Here is a 21246-nt window from a genome sequence, read left to right as displayed (position 1 = left end):
CTCCCCTGCTGGTGTTAACTGTGGGTGGTGAGGAGATGAAACGGCGGGCCAGGCATGGCGTTGTTTGTGCTGCCTGTTTGTTGCCCACTTCCACCACCACCACCCGGGCGTGTGTGTGTGTGTGTGTGTGTGTGTGTGTGTGTGTGTGTGTGTCTGTGTACGCAGACCTTATGTCTGTAATGCAATGTAGCAAAGTTGTGCTAAAGCAAATAACTTCGAGCGTGAAGCCTTCGTCTTAGTTCTTCAGGAAGTCTATCACTGAAGAAAAGGCTTTTTACTTTCTTATAGAAAGATGGAAATTGATAATAAGCTTGAACACTGCAGAGTAAATACTCCTGAATGTCCTTAAATGGATCTATGGAGAAGGGTTAGTTAGCAGTAATTGTGGGGACAACGATTGGGCTTGGGGTGTTAATGGGTACACCATTTGTCCCCATAAAACCCTGATGACGTATCGACACATCTTTGAAAATGCAAATAAACGTGTTGCGGTGTCCACCTCAGCAGACGGGACTGTATTCCCTCTCTATACTGGAGGTCCACAGACACAGTGTTTCATGTGTGTGTGTGTGTGTGTGTGTGTGTGTGTGCATATGTGTGTGTGGGGGGTCCGCTCCACCTGTCCCCCTTGCCCCGAGCAGCCCAGGGTCAGTCACCAGAGAGGTGGTCCGCCTGGGGCTCCAGTCCACAGCATCAGCAAGGCCCACACGGCCCTCATGGCCCACACCCCATCAATGCTAAACAGTGTGAAACAACAAATTAACCAGCGTCTCGTCCAAATGTCAAGCAGGACGAGCGGCGGCTTTTAAAAGGGCCCACCACACCTCCGCCCGTCTCGCTGTGTGGTCCCGCATTGAGATATCTGGGGCCTCGTTCATACGACCGGCATGAGAAAACACCCGTCACGTGCCGTTTAGGCTGAAAAATGCAAATGTAACGAGATGGAAGATGGAAACCCTTGTCCAAGAAGGCTAATTGGAGAATTCATGGTATTTAACAATCCGCTGGCGTCCGTTTTGTAATTGTAATTGCTTATTGGGGCTTATTTTCATTCTAACAGCTTAGTTTGCTTGTGAAATTAGGTTTTAGGAACTAGGCCACATTCGGAAATTAGGTAATGAGGTCATCTTTTTATGTTAGGCAGTGGCAGTCCATGCAATTTTGGTATTGACGGAAGATGTGTGAATGAAGGGGAGGACATCCAGTGGTCTCAATTGGGCCAAGAATAAGATAGTGTTTTTGTGAGTAATACCCTAAATATATACTGTACTATCACCATCGCAATTCACCTTAACACAGCACTTTGCGATACTATTACTTTAGCAATATATCCCAATTTTACCGTCATCACCTGAGAAGCCTCAAAAATGCATCTATACACCTTAACTATTGATACTATACAGTACAACAACGGAGAGCCCTTACCGAGACAAATTTCTTGTATATAATATGTACTTGGCCAGATAAACAGATTCAGATTATGTTGATAAAGCTATTTTAAGAATGGATATGGTGTCGGAAAATGCAGAATAAGGATATTTTCTTATATGTCTATCCAGAGACAGGTATTTGAGCATTTTATTTTATATAATATATAGAGGGTATATGTATCTTAGTATCTTATATGATAATATTCTCAACTTTTTGGAGCATTTCCTGGTAGAAATAGACACACCCACCAGTATGGTCCCGTCTCGCTACCTTCCGTGTTGTCAGTCGGACATAGTAAAAGTTTGGGTATTGCAACACGCCGAAGCGCCTGTGCAACCCAAGCCACTCACTACTGTTGTGCACATAAATCTGGGCCGAGTGTGACTAAAGCGCTGGGTAACAGGAGCCGGGGCCCTGGGGGTCCCCAGGGACCGGGGCCCTGTAATGTCAACGTTTCAGAAACACTGGGCAATAAGGAGGAGCTGGCCAGAGCCTCCGCGGGCCCCCGGGGACCCTGCAAAACCAAACAGTGAGGTCAGCCGCTCGAGCTCCCATCTCACAGCCTGGATTAAACACAGGGACACACACACATGCGCAAAGTGGAGCACACGTACACACACACACACACACACACACACACACACACACACAGCACGGAGCCAGGGGCCAAGGCCGCTGAGACTGAACTTGGATTAAGTCATTAAAGGGGAATCGCATCTTTAAATCTCTGCCAGGGACTTTCTCTGGGTCTCTGAGGAGAACTGGGGGATCTGTCAAGTCTCTGAGGCTGGAAAGGTTCTCTGACCTTCAGATATGAACATTTTCTGGTCAAATAAATTTCCTTTTTGTTTGATATTTGTGCTTTTTGTCAGTTGTCACTGAAAACAAATTCACTGTTGCAGAGTCATTGGAGTTATTGGTTCCATTAAAAATATGTGGCTTGAATTTGTTAAACCTACTTAATATTTTTCCTATAGCTTTTCTCAACTTCACATTTATTCTTAATTTCCCAATTTTGACTTGAGGAAACCTAAAAATGTGGGTTTCAGAAATAAAATGAGCGCAATTGTCTTTTAGAGTGGAGCCAATGACGACAGCCTCTGTGTTGATTCCTGGATGAAATTAAGTGAAAATGTCCCTGTTTTCCCTCATCCTGTCGGGTTGCCATATTTAACCACCTCTCCAGCGTTTCGCTCCACCCGTGCACCTGCACTCAAATTATACGCACACAATGAAACCCAAGCTCCAATAAACAGCCGCAACAGTAACACAAGAAATTTTATTGTATCAAACAGGTGGCGATGACCTTGAGCACGTTGCTTTGTTTGCATCTGAGAGCATGTGAGAATGCCTGTGTGTGTGTGTGTGTGTGTGTGTGTGTGTGCGTGTGTGTGTGTGTGTGTAGGGCAGCTGATTGACCATCCCCGATTGTTAAAGTACGATTTAAGACAACTCAAAATTGCGAAATTAATACTTGGAGTAACTTTTAATGCATGTCTAAGGGATTAGACTCTCTAAATCAGTTGGTTTCGACTGTTCCGGCCTCAGGATTCACATCTGTCCTCAGTCATGACATTGCGATCCATCCAAAAATTACAATCTGAACCACACAAATGTATTTGGCAAAAAGAGAGGTGCAGTGGCCCACAGATTTGTTTTGATTTAATTGACCAAACCAAGGCTCTATGATGTTGAGAGCCACGCGCTTTTATTTTGAAACACTGTTTCAAAATAAGAAAAAATAAGAAAAAAAGAATTAAAAAATAAGAAAGAAAAAAAATATAATAAAATAAGAGCATCATCTGCAAATCAGTAAACTTCAAAATACATACATCTATGTCCGCATACATCCTGTCTAAATGGACCCGGAGCCTGGATTTTGGATCGGGAACCACCAGTTGGGAACCACTGCTCAAGGAAATTTGAGCTGAAACGCAAATGTGAATCTGCAAAATGAAACGGCTTGATTTTAAGTCAGATTCGGACCTCCATTAGTTGCTATTAACATAGCTTCCTCGGGTCAATGCAGAAACAGCACAAACAAATAAAACAATCCAATTGATTGCTTCAAAGTCAGCAGTACATGAACTGGCCCATAACACATCAGTAATGACCAACAAATGTAACTGGAGGAGAATTTGCTGATGTGTCTGACACATTGGTCAGTTTTTTTCACAGCACTCAATAGTTTCTTCAGTAGAAATCACTTTTTCAGTTCGGGTTAGGGTTAGGGTTAGGACTAACCCTAACCCTAACCCACCTTGATAGATGATAGGTGAAATGTCGGAGTTCAATCTCCTTGGTGAAATGACTTACTTTGGTGGTCAAGACAGATGGACCCTGTCCCGGAACACCAGAAGGACCGATGGACCATGGACACCCTGAAGCCCGGCCAGTGACCAAGTCAACAGACGTACACCGACACGTAAAGTTCACAATGCCACTATATCTCCGTCTCACACAAACTCATCAATACCCAATTACCATATCATGTGTTTGGACGGTAACGTTACCCTGGAGAGGCTCCCAGCAACCTGTTGAGAATAATTCATGCTACTGTCACTTGTCTCTGGCGTTTGCTGGGCCACACATCTAGACGGAGTGCCCCTCGAAAACATTTGTCAGCATTATAGGGATCAATTGTAACGTACATTTCATTTACCGCCCTCAGACACGACAGACTAGACAATCATAAATATGACCGTGATAATTCTGGAGGCCAGAGACGAGACAGTAATTTGCAATTGGATGCGATGCCTCACGGAGTGAAAAAGAAGAAGACCTAATTGCCTACCTTCATTCTTTCTATCATTTTTTTGTCTATCATTTGTCATTTATCCTTCATCACGCGGCTTCTCTCAGAGCTGGTTGTTTGAGAATGGTATCGTGCCACGGGTGGGGGGGGTGGGGGGGGGGCGGTGGGAGGGGGGCGGGGGCGGCTTGTTGAATATTTTTGAGTTTTACAGGATCCGCATTAGCCGAGACTTTGATTTAACAAGAGTTAAAGACACAGCGGCGGGTTCGGTGCAAGGGGGGATCGCCTCAACGCCCGAGACAAGACGCGGTTGTGTTCTTTACCCACCGTGGCTTTACGGCCGTCGTATCGTCTGGCGCGCAATCGGCTAAAGCTTCGGCCGCTCTGTTGTTTTAATACTTTAGACCCCGTATAACCAATTACACACCGCCGTGGTGCCGCTGCGCTCACTCGTCAACGGCCACATTCATCAATATCCTGTTAGTTTCTCTTGGAGCAGGGAAGCGTCCAGATCCATAAAAAACGCGGCTGTTGGTTTCAATTCGCGGACTACTCTTTGTTCTTTGCTCGGGGACTCGAGGAGGGAACAGAATCGCGGAAGGGTTGATTGCCGGATCGCCGGCTCCCAGGTTGCCGTGGCTACCGTCATACTCCGCAAATGATTGGATCCATTTTGCTCCATCTCTTGGTTCCCAGAGGGTGGCGTGATATCAGTGATATCCATGTGGCGCGGTGTGGATTACCGACCGTCGCCATCAAAGCAGCGCCGCGAGCCACCGGAAAACATACCCTGCGCAGCAAAATTCTGGTCTTTCGGCCTGAAACTTCTGGTCTTAAACTGCAACTCCTGGGACGAACATCAAGGCAATTTGGGTGTCCATGTGTGACCACCGAGTAAAGAGAGTCCAAGTAAAGTAAGCCCTTTCTTGGGAACAAAAGACCAAAATTGCAAACCAGCAGGGGATGAACCCTGGACGCAAGCTGGAGCAGGACCAGGTCTAGAAATTAGACTTCTAACCTTTTCATGCTTTATGTCAAATTCCAGAAATTTACCGTTTAGTTTTATTTTCCTGTTGATCGTACAGTGAAAAGCAAACGGCTATGATAAGATTATCTACATTTGTTGTGACTTGGGGCGGGGGGTGTATATCTACAAGACATGGAGGCATTAGGGGCCAGACTAAAAGGGTAAAGGGGTCACAGACTCACCTCTTGCGCCAGACTAGAGGTCTGCAGTCGTCTACATGGGCAGGTCAAGGCCAGCTCCCCCCTTCCTAAGACCCTTTCTCAAGACCCCCCCCTCCTAAGAGCTCTGTCTGCCCCGAGATGCAGAAAACCCAGCTTCCACAGTACAGCGCCTTCAAACAAGCATGAACGAACACACGTACGAACACCTCCCATCCGTCACTCCGCCGAATGAGGACAGAATCAATCCCGAAGGGACCTTGTTGCAATTCCCGACTAAATCACCATTAGCTGTCAGGTGCTGAACTGACGAGCTGCAGTTGGCCCACTGGCTGTCTGAGGAGTGCAAACATGTCTTCTTGAAATAGATGATTCCGTTCGGAACGCCACTTTTCCCTTTCGTAAAAGGCTATTTGGTTTGTCATTGCATGGTTTTTGAGCCAAGGCCAGACCATTGCTGCAGCTCAGTTCTTGACATGAACTGGCTAGTGTTGGGAACTTGTCCATGTCTCCAAACATGAGGCTATGAACCGGCTAGCATTCGGCTTGTCCTCGCCTAAAAGCGTAACGCTATGAGGTCACACAGAGTTAGGCGAACGCCGAATGGGCCAACCGACCTACGAGCTCCTTCCTTCTTGCTAATTGATGCACTTCAGCCGCTCCAGCCTTTGAACTGATCCCCGGGTCGTCCAGCGGAGAGACGGCAGATGCCATCAGCATTTCCCCCCCCTCGTCCCACTTTCCTTTGAAACCCAAGCCTCCCGTCTAACCCGCGGCCCGCGGCCCTGCCCAGCACGAGTGAGAAGAGCCGTCTGTTGGCTTTAGCCAACGTAGGAGACAGTTTCCCCTGCACTTTGAGTCTGGCCTGCTTGGTTCGAGGGGGCTGGAGAGATTAGCCATGTTTAAAGAGCCAGATGCTATCGTGCACGCAGCGTTGTGCCCGGCTCGGGTTCAAACCAGAGGAGTCATTGTTTGCGAAGCGAGATAGCACAGCAGATTGGCCATATTCCAATTTGATGCACGGGTGCGATACATCACTCTATGTAATCTACACTAGGTAAATGGAGACTTCAAGCCCCACATAAAAGTTAATCTTAAATTTTGTCTTGATTCAAAGTTATTTTTGGAAGCTGAGAATCCATGCGTTTGTGACATAGTCCCATTTATCTCAAGATGATTAATTTTGGGAATAAATCTCAAACTTGGTCTTTGGAATATTTAAAACCTGTTTAAAACAGGTACATTTCAATAGGACCTCTTTGATACAAGTCAAAATGTCTGTAGTTTGGATTTGCTGGGAAAAGGGGATGAATCTATTTTTGTACCCTTTTCTAATTGCAATTACCCTAAAGGCATACAGGGCAGTGATAGATAACCGCTAGCAAAAAACAGTCACTCTGGCCACCTCAATCTTTCTACTTAAGTCAACTGTGTGCATAACTGAAATCTCCTAAACTTCACAATCAAGATATTTTATACCCGAGTGGAAGTAGTCATTCAACTCCACCATTTCTCGTCACGGTGAGCTGCATCAGACGTCAGAGATCTGTCCTAAAACCGCACCAATGGAGAAACAGAAAACACATCCATATCTCCGTAATGAAATGTCCTCCTTGGGTAAATAACCCGGGGCTCATTGAGATATGAGCCCCCTTGTCCACACATTAACGCGCCGTAGCAGCTCCGGTCCAAAGGGCCGCTGGACCGGCGACCCCCGGGGTCGGAAGGGTCGTGCCCTCAGGTGAAGGCACTGTCATCAGGCCCATGACCGGGCTATTTAACCTCCCCATCGGGCTAAGTCATATCCCAGGTGTGGAGGCGACTAATATACGGTGTGTGTCGGTCACGGCAATTCGGGGGTGGGGGTGGTGGGTGGTGGGGGAGTTCACCTAAAAAGCAGCCGCATTGTGAGTGCGCAGCAGTCCAGTTAAAGTCGGTGGAAGGGTGTAGGTGGTGGGGTTGGGGTTGGGTTTGGGGATTCGGGTTGGGCCATGTGAGAAGGTGAAGGGGGAAGAGGAGGGAAGGGGTCCCGAAGTTCACGTTCATTATCTGCTCTGTTTATGGCCCCCGCCAACCCCTACCCCCACCCTCCCCGTGTCAGCACCCGCCCCAACCGGATCCTAAGTCCCACCCCCACCCCCCACCCCACTGACACCCAGTGAATGGAGACAGAACACATGGATACCAGCAAAATTACAAGGGATTAGAAAGGGGGTGGGTGGTGGACTTAAACCAGAAAAGAGGGAAAGAAGCGAGGGATTTGAGGTTTTTGGGGAGAAATATGGCCGGGGTCCAAGACAGAGGGAGGGCTGGCGGTAAGCACATGGGGGGAGTGGGGTGGTGGGGGGAGGAACCGTGGAAAACATTTCAGAGAACATTTCGCAGACGCTGTTATCTCACCGATCTGCACATTCCCAAACGCGGTCGCTGATTGACTTCATTTCAAACATAACTCTACTCGACAGAGTAAATAAATCTCTTCATTAAGGTACTTTAATAAGAACTCAATGAAGCGTCACGCCTCATGAATTATTCACCGCATGGCCTCCCTGTTCTACATGGCTGTTTGGTTAAAATCTGATTTCTATTGATCTTTTTGTATGGTTGTATCCGATCGATTGGATTTGGAGACGCATGTGAATGCAAATCGGAATCATTCCATTGGCAAATTATCTGGTTGTCAGCTTCCACATGATTAAGTAAAATGTGCTTTTAAAATGCGGCCATGCTTTATAACCATTAAAGGATGAGTCAAGTCATTGTCTTTGTTATCTTGAGACATATTTTTCCATCGTTGGGAGTCAACCCGAGTGATGGGAATCCGAATTTTGTGAATTGGTCCGGTATTAAGAGATCCAGCTGACGGACGCTGAAGGAAGTGGTAGCGATTGCCCCATTGTACTATATACAGTATGACGGTCCAGGTTAAGAAATTCCAGAGTTTTCCTTTAACCTTCACCGTGATTTGGACAAGGGGAACAATGCTGGAAGTCATATTTATATTTTTTCAAGATGTTGATATTGTTCTGGACCCCTTCTCAGGTGTCTCCCCGACCTCCTCCCTCCCCCGATTAACCCTTCGGTTCCTGGAGTCCGGGCAGATTTACACTTCCCGCCGTCCCCCCTGCACCCCGTCCCCCCTGCACCCCGTCCCCCCTGCACCCCGTCCCCCCTCCCACCTCCGTCTGGATCCCCGTGCTTTGGGTTTGCCAGGCAGCCAGGGGCATATCCCATGATTCTCCCTGACAGCTGAAGCGTCAAACCCTCCACTCTGACAGCTGATGGGGATTTATGGTACGGTTTCAGGATGCACAGTCGGCCCGGGTGAGGCCGGGCGGGGTGGGGAGGGGTGAGTTTCAGGACCCCCCACGCCCCCTCCACAAGCCACCAACCCACACACCCCAAGACCTATTACACCGAGGAATACCTGTCTCCATTATTTCATATGCATTACAAAACCCAACAGAGCAAAATACAACAAAGTGCACTTTCCCGCGTTTGGGCTCCCTCTGTCTTGTGGTGCGGTAGGTGTTTCTAGCCTGACCCCAAAAAAATACAAACAAACAAGGAAATCGAATCAGAGGCCAACAAAAGCATACGTACCATCCCCACACGTGTGAATTCAATGTGTGCTTATCCCCCCCCCCCCCCCCCCCCCCCCCCCCCCCCCCACACACACACACACAAACTGCCCACACTCTACGGTGAAAAGCTATCTTCCTCTGCATTGAAGGCTGCCAGCAATGCAATGATAAAAAACTGTATTGTTTCTACGTGTGCGTCCCCCACACCCCCCAAGGGTGTCCGTGACAAAACAAACACTATTGTGGGGTTTATTTAATAACGTTTAATTTTGCTTGAATTATACCTTTACACTTGCAGCAATTCAGGTACTTAAAAAACAAAATATTTAGAATAAGAGGACAAAATAAATACAATATATTAATAATATACTATTATATAATATAAACAATAAGTATGATCAATATTGATTGATTATAAATAACAACAACAATTAAAATAAAATAATAATAATAATAATAATAATAATAATAATAATAATAATAGGATAACAGGGGAGGAAGAATAAAATATAAAAAAATAAAAAATAGAAAGAAATATTGGAGAACGATGGGGGTGAGTCAGTGGTCACTAGTTCAGCTATCTGGGAGAGTTTTTAATTTGCCAAAAAAAACCACATGATGAGCAATGCAGACATGCAAGTTCATCAGTAAGACGGCACTGGGCAGATAGCTATGCGCTGTTTCACTGAGTCCCAGGGGTCCTGATGTGAAACCAGAACGCTCCCCTTCATTCACCATGAAGAGGAGAGTGCACAAGGAACGATGGATGATCCACACCGGGCTTGTGGGTGGAGGAAGGAATCTCAAAATGAGGAAGCATTCTATTTGAGAACCTATTTGCGAGTATTTCCAAATCCAATCGCACAGTGCCAAAAGATGTTCCAAACTCTGGTTTGGGGCGGGGCCAGCCCTCCAGTGAAACCACTGTCATGGTGATATGTTGTACAATGGTACATTGTCGTACACACTGACCTAGAGCTCTCCCTCTTTCTCAATCTCCAACCCTCTAACCCTCTCTCCTCCACGCGTTCGACCATCTAGTGCCAGATCAGTTAGATGGAGCAAAAAGAAGACGGTTTCCTCATTGCGTTAGTTGTAAAGATCGCAAGGTGCGTTTGTGTTTAGTTGGTGCACCGAAAACCACCGGTGGGGTTTTTGTTTTTTTCCTATTTTTATTTTCAAAATTGTTATTATATAAGACAAGGTCAGAGACGGTATACAAGAATAGGAATCCTTCACATTCCAGCCGCCAAGTTTTCCGAGAGCGGGCTTAGCGGGTCGTAGAAAACAGGTCAAAGGCCAAACAGCACCTCTGTTTAAGGCTTTAATCTATTTTATCGTATTGAGATGAATGCCTCCTTGTCTTTTTATAGTCATGTACTCCTTCATTTTTTTCGACGCCGTTTTCGACTGAGCACATTCCGAGCTATTTCGGTTGGGACGGGCTGCAAGGTGCATGTCGGGCCTTACTATCCCACATGCCCATGTGTTCGCAGCCGACTGGGAAGGACGTCGTGACGGGTGATGTCCTGCTAGTGCTTTGGGCCGACTCGTTCAACGCTGGCACGGTTGGAACCTCTCGGGCTAAGACAGCGTTGTTCCGGAGGTCGTTTGAAACCGTATGTTGTTCCATTCGTCTGCGCTCGTCTTCGCTCCAAGATGGGCAAAATCATTTTCTCCAAAGTAAAAATAAGACCATAATGATGAGATCTTATGTTGTTTTAAGTGCAGCTACATTCAGAACTATTTTACGATCTAATCTCACAGGAGCGAGGCTAGCTGACTCCATCTGGGGGGACGAAACGACTATCGATCTTCCCATCTGACTCTGGGTAAGGACAGGCAATAAAGCAAATTTCTCCCAAAAAACTGGAGTACGCCTCATCAGGAGGCTGCTTCTTGATCGCTTGAGATGGTGGGGAGGCTTTCTTTTCCCGGGTTTGAGTTCTTTTTTGTGGATGTCCATCCTCATTGACAGTTTACTGACCGCAGCCCGCCACGCCGCTTCCACCAAATCCACCTGCCGTTCACTTCCTGCGTGTGCTCGACCAGTGCGCTCTCGCCCGGAAAGGAGGCGGACCCCGCCACCATCAACGGAAACACATTCTGTAGATGGGCATGTGCGTAACCTAAATACGTTGAATAGCTGTTTTTTAGTGCCAGCTAAGAAAGTTTCAAATATGGGATTTAATTAAACCAAATAATTTTACGAATTACCACTTTAAACCCTCTGGTGTACTGTATATCTAAACAGAGAATACCTTTGGACAGTGGCATATTGCGACACCTTACCAATATTCTAAAAGCTGTCAACATAATATTTCATCAGTCTCCCTGAGGCCTTAATACATATTTGTTTTCCACATATCTTCATTTCATTGAAAAGAAGACGCTTGATGCCCTGCAGCAGCTAAAGCGTTGGATAGAGTTTCACCTTCTATATATAAGCCTGGAGGCTTGTGTCACCGTGCTATTTAAATGCCAGAGTCACACTGTCAAAACATGGTCCAGCGCCAGCGTGGCCACAATATGATGGACCTTTTCGAGACCAACACTTATCTTTTCAACGACCTGCGCTACCTGGAGGGGGAGCATGGACCACTGCAGCACCTGGACATGGCGGCGGGCGGGGCGTCCCCCCTCTACCACGACCAAGACCGCGGCGACGACAGCCCCCCGTCGCCAGGGCAGGACCTCCTGCCCTCGGAGACGGGGGGCGACAGCAGCGGCGAGGAGCACGTGCTGGCGCCGCCGGGACTCCGGCCGCACCGCGAGGGCCAGTGCCTGGTCTGGGCCTGCAAGGTCTGCAAGAGGAAGTCGGCGCCCACGGACAGACGCAAGGCGGCCACGCTGCGGGAGCGGAGGCGGCTCAAGAAGATCAACGAGGCCTTCGACGCCCTGAAGAAGAAGACCGTGCCCAACCCCAACCAGAGGCTGCCCAAGGTGGAGATCCTGCGCAGCGCCATCAGCTACATTGAGAAACTGCAGGACCTGCTGCAGACGCTGGACGAGGAGGAGGAGAAGCTCAGCAAATGCAATGGGAATGAACTAAATGTAAGCGCTTCTTCGATGGGTGCCGCATTGCGTTACATCACTTAACATTACGTCATTTCGCAGATGCTTTAGTCCAAAGCGACTTACAATAAGTACATTTTATTCGTAATGCAGCAATACTGTAACTTGTACCTGCTGTAGACTAACTGCCACCTGCTCTTATTGGGCCGACTAGTCAACATAGTATTTGTAAATGTTAACTTTGCGTAGATACTGTAGATAGTGTACATATGTGTTATTTGTTATCTCATTTTAACTTGCACGTCTTTCTTGGCTTCACTGTTTTTTGTTGCTGCTGTCACACTTGATGTTTCCCTCCAGGGATGAATTAAGACCAGATGTATATCACAGTCACAGATAAACCTTCTCTCTGAATAAGTAACGTTACTATAGTTGTAGATTTATTTTTGTTGGTTCTCGTGTTTAAGTGTAAGTTCAAGTTCAAGTCAATTCTGCGCGTGCTGTTAGTAACAGACTGGATATTTGCGCAGGTGACCAACGACAAGCACCACCTCAAAAAGCTCTCCGCGGCCTGGCAGAGCTCCGCCGACCTCGCCGGCGCCCCGAGGGCGGACAAGAAAGAAGGTCGGTGCGCTCGAAATCGATCCACGCCGTTCGCTAACCGATGACCGGAAGGATTCAATCGTGCGTGTGTCTTTTGACCGTTTCCAGGGGACGGCACATCCTCCGCCTCCGCCAGTCTGCTGCGCCTCTCGTCCATCGTGGACAGCCTCTCAAAGGGCGACGACGCGGCCCCGCAGAACTGACGGCGCGGCGTCGGAGAACGCCCCGCGTCCGTTCCCAAACGCAGCATTTCACATTTTCCCGTTGGTTCACGTCGTCGATGATTTCCAACTCACTTAGTCATTCTCGCTTCTCCTTGCCATTCACGTGGGCTGGATTAGAAACTGGCATTAATTGGTGTTTCACAATGAGAAATGTGTATGTACATAATCTTCCTTTTTTTTAATTATTTTTATTATTATCATGTTGGAAATGCTTAATTTATTTTCTATTCAAAAGCAGAAGATCGGTTCCAGAAAAGTATTTTAATAGTTGTATAACACGTTGACCAAGAAATAAATGACAGTTTTTGCAAGAATCGAACCAAATTCTTCATTGTTCAAACGATCTTCTAAGGGTGGAAGTCTTTTGTAAGTCGTCTAAGTGGTATCCTTTGTCACAAATAACCAATGCACGAACTAGGGCCGTCTTTGTCACGTTACACCGTATATTAAAGCCGCCTACTTTAAAGAGATACTCCAGTTGTTTTTTTGTTTTTTTTTCGGAAATTCCGAGTTCTTCGTCTATTTCCCTAATTTCACAGTTGGTTCCCTCTGCAGCCTTGCAGTGAGCGAGCACAGTTAGCATGTAGCATCACATCGCTATCTCGGTACTGGACACACAGGGATAAACTTGGCATTATTCCCCCCCCAAAAAAAGAGTATCCCTTTTAATACTAGATCAACATATCATAGCTTCACGACATACAGAAAACTTATAAGGGAAATTCAATTTGTATTTTAGTTGGATATCGTGGATGATTGCATTCATTAAAGGCATATCCTGCATATTCCAGGGCAATCAAAAAAAATCGGTTACGTAGAAGTTTCTGATTATGATCATAGATTTGTTTGAAAGAAATGGACCTTTAAAGACCCTGGGTCCGTAACGTTCAAATGTAGCGTTCCTCCACAGCTTTACTCGGGCACTATTCGGTTCGGCAACTTTTCCACCTTATTCTGTATGCAGCATTGTAGCCATTAAAATCCACAGTCCCTCTTGAAACCGCTTCAGTTCTTTCTTTGTCCCCGGCCGGCATGCGTCTGGCCCGGCCCACAGCGGTAACCCGAGTCCCCTTCCCAGCACAGAATGCCTGTCCCGTCATGTGCTGCGGAACATGGAAACTTGGTTGGCGCGCGGGCGAGTGCAAAGCCCGGCGGGATAACAGATTATTTGACTCATTAGGTCTCAATTCACAGCCGCTGCGTGTCTACACGGAATCCACCGGGGAGCGAAACGCCGGCGCGACGCGATGCCACGATGCCAGCCGGCCGCACGGGGGTGGGGGAGGGGTGGGCGGTGGAGGGGGGGGTTGGATTCATCAAGGCTCGTTGGTCATGCGTCGACTTGAGAGGGCGGAATTGTTTACGACGCGGGGGCTAGCGTGCCGCGCCGACGCCGCCTCCGCATCAACATCAAGAGTGAGGGGGTGACCTCCTTCCCCTCAGATCTCCGTGGACGGCGCCCCCATTGCCGGACCAGGGCTGACCTCCGGGGCGTCCGGCTCATCCCTCAAGCACCTTCAGTGCATACGTGTGCACAGAGGAAAACACGACCACCATGCACGCACACACACGCACACGCACACGCGCGCGCACACGCACACGCACACACACACACACACACACACACACACACACACACACACACACACACACACAGATAAGATAAGATAAGATAAGATAAACCTTTATTAGTTCCACAACTTGGAAATTCTCACAGTTACAGCAGCAAAAAGTGACAGCAGAAAAATAGAGAGCAAATAAAGAGTTGTAGTCACTAAAAGTAAGTAGGAATCAGGGTAAGCACTGTAAACCATATAAATATTTAGAAAAGATATACCTAAGTAGAAAGTGTGTTAACAGTATACAAACACAATTATTGTATTCGGAATGTAATAAACTTTTATACACTAATCATACAAAATCCTAGATAATATATCCTGTATAAATCCTAAACACACATGGGCCAATGCATGCAGTCAAATGTGTGACAATGCACACCAGTCGTGTGCATTGTCACTTATATTGCAACTTATATAAACATACAGTATGCTGTAGTAAGGGATGATGTGCACGCTGAAGGGGGTTATTCTGCCATAATGACCAGCTGGCGGAACATTCTCCCGCTTTTCACGCGGCTACTTATTTAAAAAAAACAATCGATTTCAGAATTCTAAAAAATTTCATACTGATTTGAAATGATTGCTATAATAGCTGATGATTGCTATTATGACTAGTTTTTGCAAACTTTTCACCCTACAAAAAACAACTTTGCCCTATATATACAGGACTAACCTATTTACTGTGATAAATGTGAAACTGGACATACTGTACTGTGTCTGCATTCACGTCTTCAAGTCAAGTTCAAGACATTTCACTGCATATATGTATGAATGTATGTATATGTATGTGACTAATAAACCTCTTGAAATCTTGAAAGTCTTCCGGTGTAGCCTGCCACTGGACACAGACAGCGGCCGTTATCGAGAAATAGCTGACCGCTCATTGCCCGATCCACCAGTCAGTATTCCAGTATCCTAGAGTATTCCACAGAGCCGCCGTCATAAGTATGATATAATACAATAATAATAAGAAAATATATATATTTTTTTAATTAATAAATAAATAATAACTTTCCAAAGTTTGTTGGAAGTTTGGATAAAAAGGTTAAATAACCCTCCCTCAATCCAATCACAACACCAAAACATCCCACCAAAAGTCGAAGTCAGGTTTCCAAAAGGGCCTTTGAGGCGTCCCTGGCATTCTCGAGGCATAACGTTACGCTCTCCCCACGTGCGGCGGCCGGTGTTTTATCTCCGCGCAACGCACGGCCGGACAGAAACCGGAGACGCTCGGTTTTAACGGGATCTCTCTCGCTCTCTCTCTCTCTCTCTCTCTCTCTCTCTCTCTCTCTATATGATCCCCCAGGAACTTTCATCAACATTGTTTATCTTTTAACGCTTCACATCGATGGAAAGAATCTTCGCAATAAAGTCCGATGCTGCGATTCATCACACGCGTTCCATCTGAGAAGCCACTTAGTCCGCACCTAAAACTGTGCTCGTCGGTTTTTAAAGATTTTGAAAGAAAAAAAAAAAAAAAAGAAATTGTTGAATTTATTTTCTCACACTTATGAAAGTTTTCTTTTGATGCCGCCTCTTATAAGTCATGACTTATAAGATTGAAGATGCCGCCGGTGCCCGTTAGAACCTTCTGGCCCTCGCCCTTCAAACTTTTTTTTTACGGGGATCTCGGTGTCGTTGACGACACCGTGTAATTCATTTGGCTGTGAAGGCCGCCTCTTAAAAGCCAAAGTCGATGAAAGAATGAAAGAGCGTGGAGTTTATAGAAAGGGATGAGCCCCAACGCCCGATACTCCCCCCGCGATTTACCGGGTCCTATCCCCGACGGCGGCTTGGGGAGCTCACCTCCACTCGCTGCCAGACAAGTGGTGGTGCCAATCAACGCCGTTAGTCACGGCCGGTGACCTAATACACCCAGTCCACCAGAAACGGATTTGGATTTCACTGGATGGTCCAAAAATGAGGTTTACTACATGAAATGGGAATTGTTTTTTACAATAATACTTATCTATCTTACCTTTACCTACCCTAGCTGTCTGTCTGTCTGTCTGTCTGTCTGTCTGTCTGTCTATCATCTATCTGTCTGTCTGTCTATCTATCTATCTATCTGTCTATCTATCTATCTATCTATCCATCTCTCCGTCTGTCTGTCTGTCTGTCTGTCTGTCTGTCTGTCTGTCTATCTGTCTGTCTCTTTGTCTGTCTGTTTGCCTGTCTATCTATCTATCTATTTATCTATCTATCTATCTGTCTGTCTGTCTGTCTGTCTGTCTGTCTGTATCTATTTATCTATCTATCAATCTATCTATCAATCTATCCGTCTGTCTGTCTGTCTGTCTGTCTGTCTGTCTGTCTGTCTGTCTATCTGGTTGTCTGTCTGTCTGTTTGTCTGTCTATCTGGTTGTCTGTCTGTCTGTCTGTCTATCATCTATCTGTCTGTTTGTCTATCTATCTATCTATCTATTTATCTATCTATCTATCTATCTATCTATCTATCTATCTATCTATCTATCTATCTATCTATCTGTCCATCTGTCTGTCTGTCTGTCTGGTTGTCTGTCTATCTGTCTGTCTCTTTGTCTGTCTGTTTGCCTGTCTATCTATCTATCTATTTATCTATCTATCTATCTGTCTGTCTGTCTGTCTGTCTGTCTGTCTGTATCTATTTATCTATCTATCAATCTATCTATCAATCTATCCGTCTGTCTGTCTGTCTGTCTGTCTGTCTGTCTGTCTGTCTGTCTATCTGGTTGTCTGTCTGTCTGTTTGTCTGTCTATCTGGTTGTCTGTCTGTCTGTCTGTCTATCATCTATCTGTCTGTTTGTCTATCTATCTATCTATCTATTTATCTATCTATCTATCTATCTATCTATCTATCTATCTATCTATCTATCTATCTATCTGTCCATCTGTCTGTCTGTCTGTCTGGTTGTCTGTCTGTCTGTCTGTCTGTCTGTCTGTCTGTCTGTCTATCATCTATCTGTCTGTCTGTCTGTCTGGTTGTCTGTCTGTCTGTCTGTCTGTCTGTCTGTCTGTCTATCTATCTATCTATCTATCTATCTATCTATCTATCTATCTGTCTGTCTGTCTGTCTGTCTGTCTGTCTGTCTGTCTGTCTGTCTGTCTGTCTATCTATCTATCTGGTTGTCTGTCTGTCTGTCTATTGTCTGTCTGTCTGTCTGTCTATCTATCTATCTATCTATCTATCTATCTAGCTATCTATCGGTCTGTTGGTCTGTCGGTCTGTCTGTCTGTCTGTCTGTCGGTCTGTCTATCGATCTTTATTATTTATTTGGATCCCCCATTAACTTCCCCAAAGTGGTCACTAGTCTTCCTGGGGTCCACGCAAAAACAACAGCAATAAAAACAGACAATACTTAAAATCACACTGTATCAATAAAACAAATAGGCAAAAACAAACGAAAAAAAAAAATCTGAAAATAAGTGAAATGCCTCTGCTTGCACATGCCCACGCTGCTGCGTTTCCACCTTAAGACCCATGAAGATGATGAAAAAGCGATGTTGCTGTTGTTAAACGTCATTTTTGCCCGTGATGCTCCAGCAAAGTGGTCCACTCCAGTCCAGCAGGTGGCGCTAATGCAGATACCATCCACCAACGATAAGAATAAAATGGAAAAAGAAAGATAACCAAAGTGATAAAGTGGAAAATCACGTGTCTAAAAAAATATTCACTTTCACAATCAAGATTTTATTATCAAGTATGAAATATTGAAGAACACAAGTTGAAACACAGGGAATCGAACCTGGGTCTAGTCTGTGGGAGGGTAGGATCTCACTCACAGCACTGCACCACATGTCTAAGTGTGTTCATATATATATATATATATATACATATACACTTGGTCTTTATTTTTTATTATTATTTTTTCATTATAAAAACAAATATTTGTACAAACTGAACTTTTTAGAACAAAAAACTAACTCTACATGCAGTCGTTCGTGGCTGCAGATTTGTTTTTAAATAATAATGGCGATTAGAGCACTCGACCAATCAGAAATGTGTGGCGCCGCAAGCCCCACCCCCAAAGTTCATGGAATTTTTGCAAAGTACTACTACGCCGACTAAAACTCATTCCGATTTTGACCAAAACAATTGAAGGAGGTGATTTTGGCGGCGGGTCATACAGGCCCGGGGAGGGGAACTGAAATGATACGCCCGCGTCAGCGTCCGTGCAATGGATGGTCGCACCAAATCACCGGCATCGAGTCAGAGCGGGAGCAGTTTGGAAGAAATAAGGGTTTGAGGCGTGAGGGAGGCGGACATTAAAAGGCACCTCCTGCCCTACACTTAACTCCGGCTCTGACCCCTGACAACAACTCCACAACCAAGCCGTAAAGAAACAAACACTCGGAAAGAACCCCGATTCCCCAGAGGGCGAGCCTAGATCAACACTACGGAAGAGGATTACAAATAAATAATAATGTGAAAAACTGTATTTTAAATTCAGAAATTGATCTCAGAATACCGAGAATTAGGTCAGAATTCTGATATTTAAATTATAATAAAAATTTCACTTATGACTAAAATCCCAATTATGAAATTAAAGTCAAAACTCTGAGAGGAAAGTCAGAATTCGAAGATTGAAGTCAGATTATGGGATCGAAATCAGGATTATGATATTGAAATCATTACGTTGAGAAAAATAAAAGAATTCTGAGAACAGGGGGAAAACTCGAAGAATAAAGTCAAACTTCTGCGAATGAAGACAGAATTCTGAAATCAAAGTCTTGATTCTGAGATCGAATTCAGAATTCTAACTTTATTCTCGAGAGGATTAAGGCCACATGAAGATTTTATGTATTTTGAATTTTTTTAATAAAAAAAATAAATAATAATAAATAAAATATATATTTCCTTGTAAAAAAATGTATTTGAGTTTTGGAATCAATGTGGAAAGTCAGAACTGTGAGAATGGAGCAAAAAAAAATCCAGACGATAAAATCAAAATTTGGTGATTAAAGAACTATGAGGAAAAAGTCAGAATTGTGAGTCGTGGGAATTTTGAGACGGACGTCAATATTCGAAGGACAAAGTCGGACCCCTGGAATCAAAGTGTGAATCCGACTTCATTGTGAGAAAAAAAAAAAAAAAAAAAAGGGATTTCATCCTCCCTTTCCGAAATCAATCCCAGAACTCCTTTCTTGGCTTTCTCGGGGACATCCAATCCCTCCCTCCCCCCTCGACCACCCCGGATCACAGAACGGGCCCCGCGTCAGCGCCGTGTGCTGGCGTCATCTAACCCGGAGCCCAGTCACCCGGGTCCCGGCCAGGTTTTGTCGTTGTGCCGCTGTTGTTCACAGCCCCTGATCCCTCTGATCTCCCGGACAGCTACAACAAGACAACGTCTTCTTCAGCTGTCCGCAATTTCAATGAACGGTGTTGTTTTAGGTGCGCGCGGCTCCCAGATTGGGCCCCGGCAAACGTTTTGACACACTGTGAGAAATATCCGCGTTGTATCCTCGGGAGCTGTCGACAGCGCCTCAGCCGAAACACTGAGCGGCATTTTATGTTGTTTGGGGGCCGATTTAGTTTGACCGTAGGGGTTTTATAATGAAAGTTTACACCGTCTTTGGGGTCTGATCGGGGTGTCTGCAGGTCCTTAAAAACAAAAAAAAATCTCCTATTTTACAAATGTTGGGCCTTAAAAGTAATTGAATAGCCTTGAATCCGATTTTTTTGAGGTCTTAGTTTCGACATTTACATTTTACCAGATTTAATTAATCCATATATTTTTGGTCAAAATGAGTGAAATTCTTCTACCGTCCATCAGAGTCAACTGATGTTCTTAAACCCGAAGGCAGCCACTGAAACTAGTACTTCACTTCGTGCTTACTTCATGTTTAGATGAACCCAACTCACTTTACACTTGCCTGCAATTCTTACCTTGAAATGAAAAAATCCAAGAAAGTCCTTGTACTTACTGAATTTCCTAAGGTTCTGTGGAAATGAGTGTTAAATTGTGTAAATTTGTCTTGAAAAGTCTTGAACAGTATCAGCTGTAATTCTGAGATACCCGCAGACGCCCTGCTAATGTCCATTTGTCTGAGACTGGGCCTAAGTGCATGTGGCAGTAACATTTAACGGTGAAAATTTGGCCCACGAGGCGGCAAAGTGCTGCTAATTGTTTAATTACTGACTTAATGAGCTTTGGCAAACACGCACACCACACACGACACCTTCCATGATGACTTAAGGGGGTGTTTAGAGGGGGCTTATGCCGCCGCCATGTGAATTTGCCGGGTTTGAAATGTTACACCTCCCTTTGCAGCTGGGCTGCATCTGCAACGCTGTTGTCTCCACCGTAAAAACGTCCTGCGAACCGCTTCACATGTTCACTCTCGTTTTCTGCACAGTTTGACCCAACGGCGTGTACCTCCGCCTGAAATATGGGCCCGCGTCTCAATGCTCGACTTGTTGTCGTCAGATAATGTTTGGTTGTCAGACAACGTCGGGACGTCAGATAACTGTGGGTTTAGATTAAACAGTCATGCATTTGAAACAAATGAAAAATTGGCGACGGATTCTGGATAAAATGGCTTAACACTAAACCAGGTCTTCTAAAAAATTCCAAAACATTTTACTCATCGTGGCCTTGCCGGTGAAAGGCCACTGGAAGGAAAGAGTGGTGATGAGTGGGAAAACACCAGTGAGGGCAGATGTGGGAAAGCTCTGCAGGGTACTGGGGGTTAGAGATAGGGTAGGGGGGGAGCTGCCTCCTGGCTGGGCCAATGGGCCATGGTAATTAGATCTGGCCAATGTGGGCCCTGGGCTCTGGCCTAGGGGCATATAAGGGAGGCCCCTTGGCAACAGCCCCCTCATATCACTCAGAGGTCTCCTCTCCCTCACC

At 45.6% G+C, this 21246-nt stretch overlaps 1 protein-coding gene across 1 annotated transcript; it reads left to right on the top strand.

Moving 5' to 3' along the window:
- The first annotated feature begins 11460 nt into the window (after positions 1 to 11460).
- myf6 (myogenic factor 6) lies at positions 11461 to 13111 on the top strand. Its single transcript, XM_080022443.1, has 3 exons — positions 11461 to 12009; positions 12501 to 12594; positions 12682 to 13111. Exons 1-3 carry the CDS (start codon positions 11485 to 11487, stop codon positions 12774 to 12776), a joined length of 714 nt encoding a protein of 237 aa, XP_079878569.1. The 5' UTR covers positions 11461 to 11484; the 3' UTR covers positions 12777 to 13111.
- The last annotated feature ends 8135 nt before the right edge of the window (positions 13112 to 21246 follow it).

The sequence above is a fragment of the Zeus faber genome (assembly GCF_960531495.2).
Source record: "Zeus faber genome assembly, chromosome: 21".
Classification (NCBI taxonomy): Eukaryota; Metazoa; Chordata; class Actinopteri; order Zeiformes; family Zeidae; genus Zeus; species Zeus faber.
This window is presented reverse-complemented; position numbering and strand designations above follow the sequence as displayed.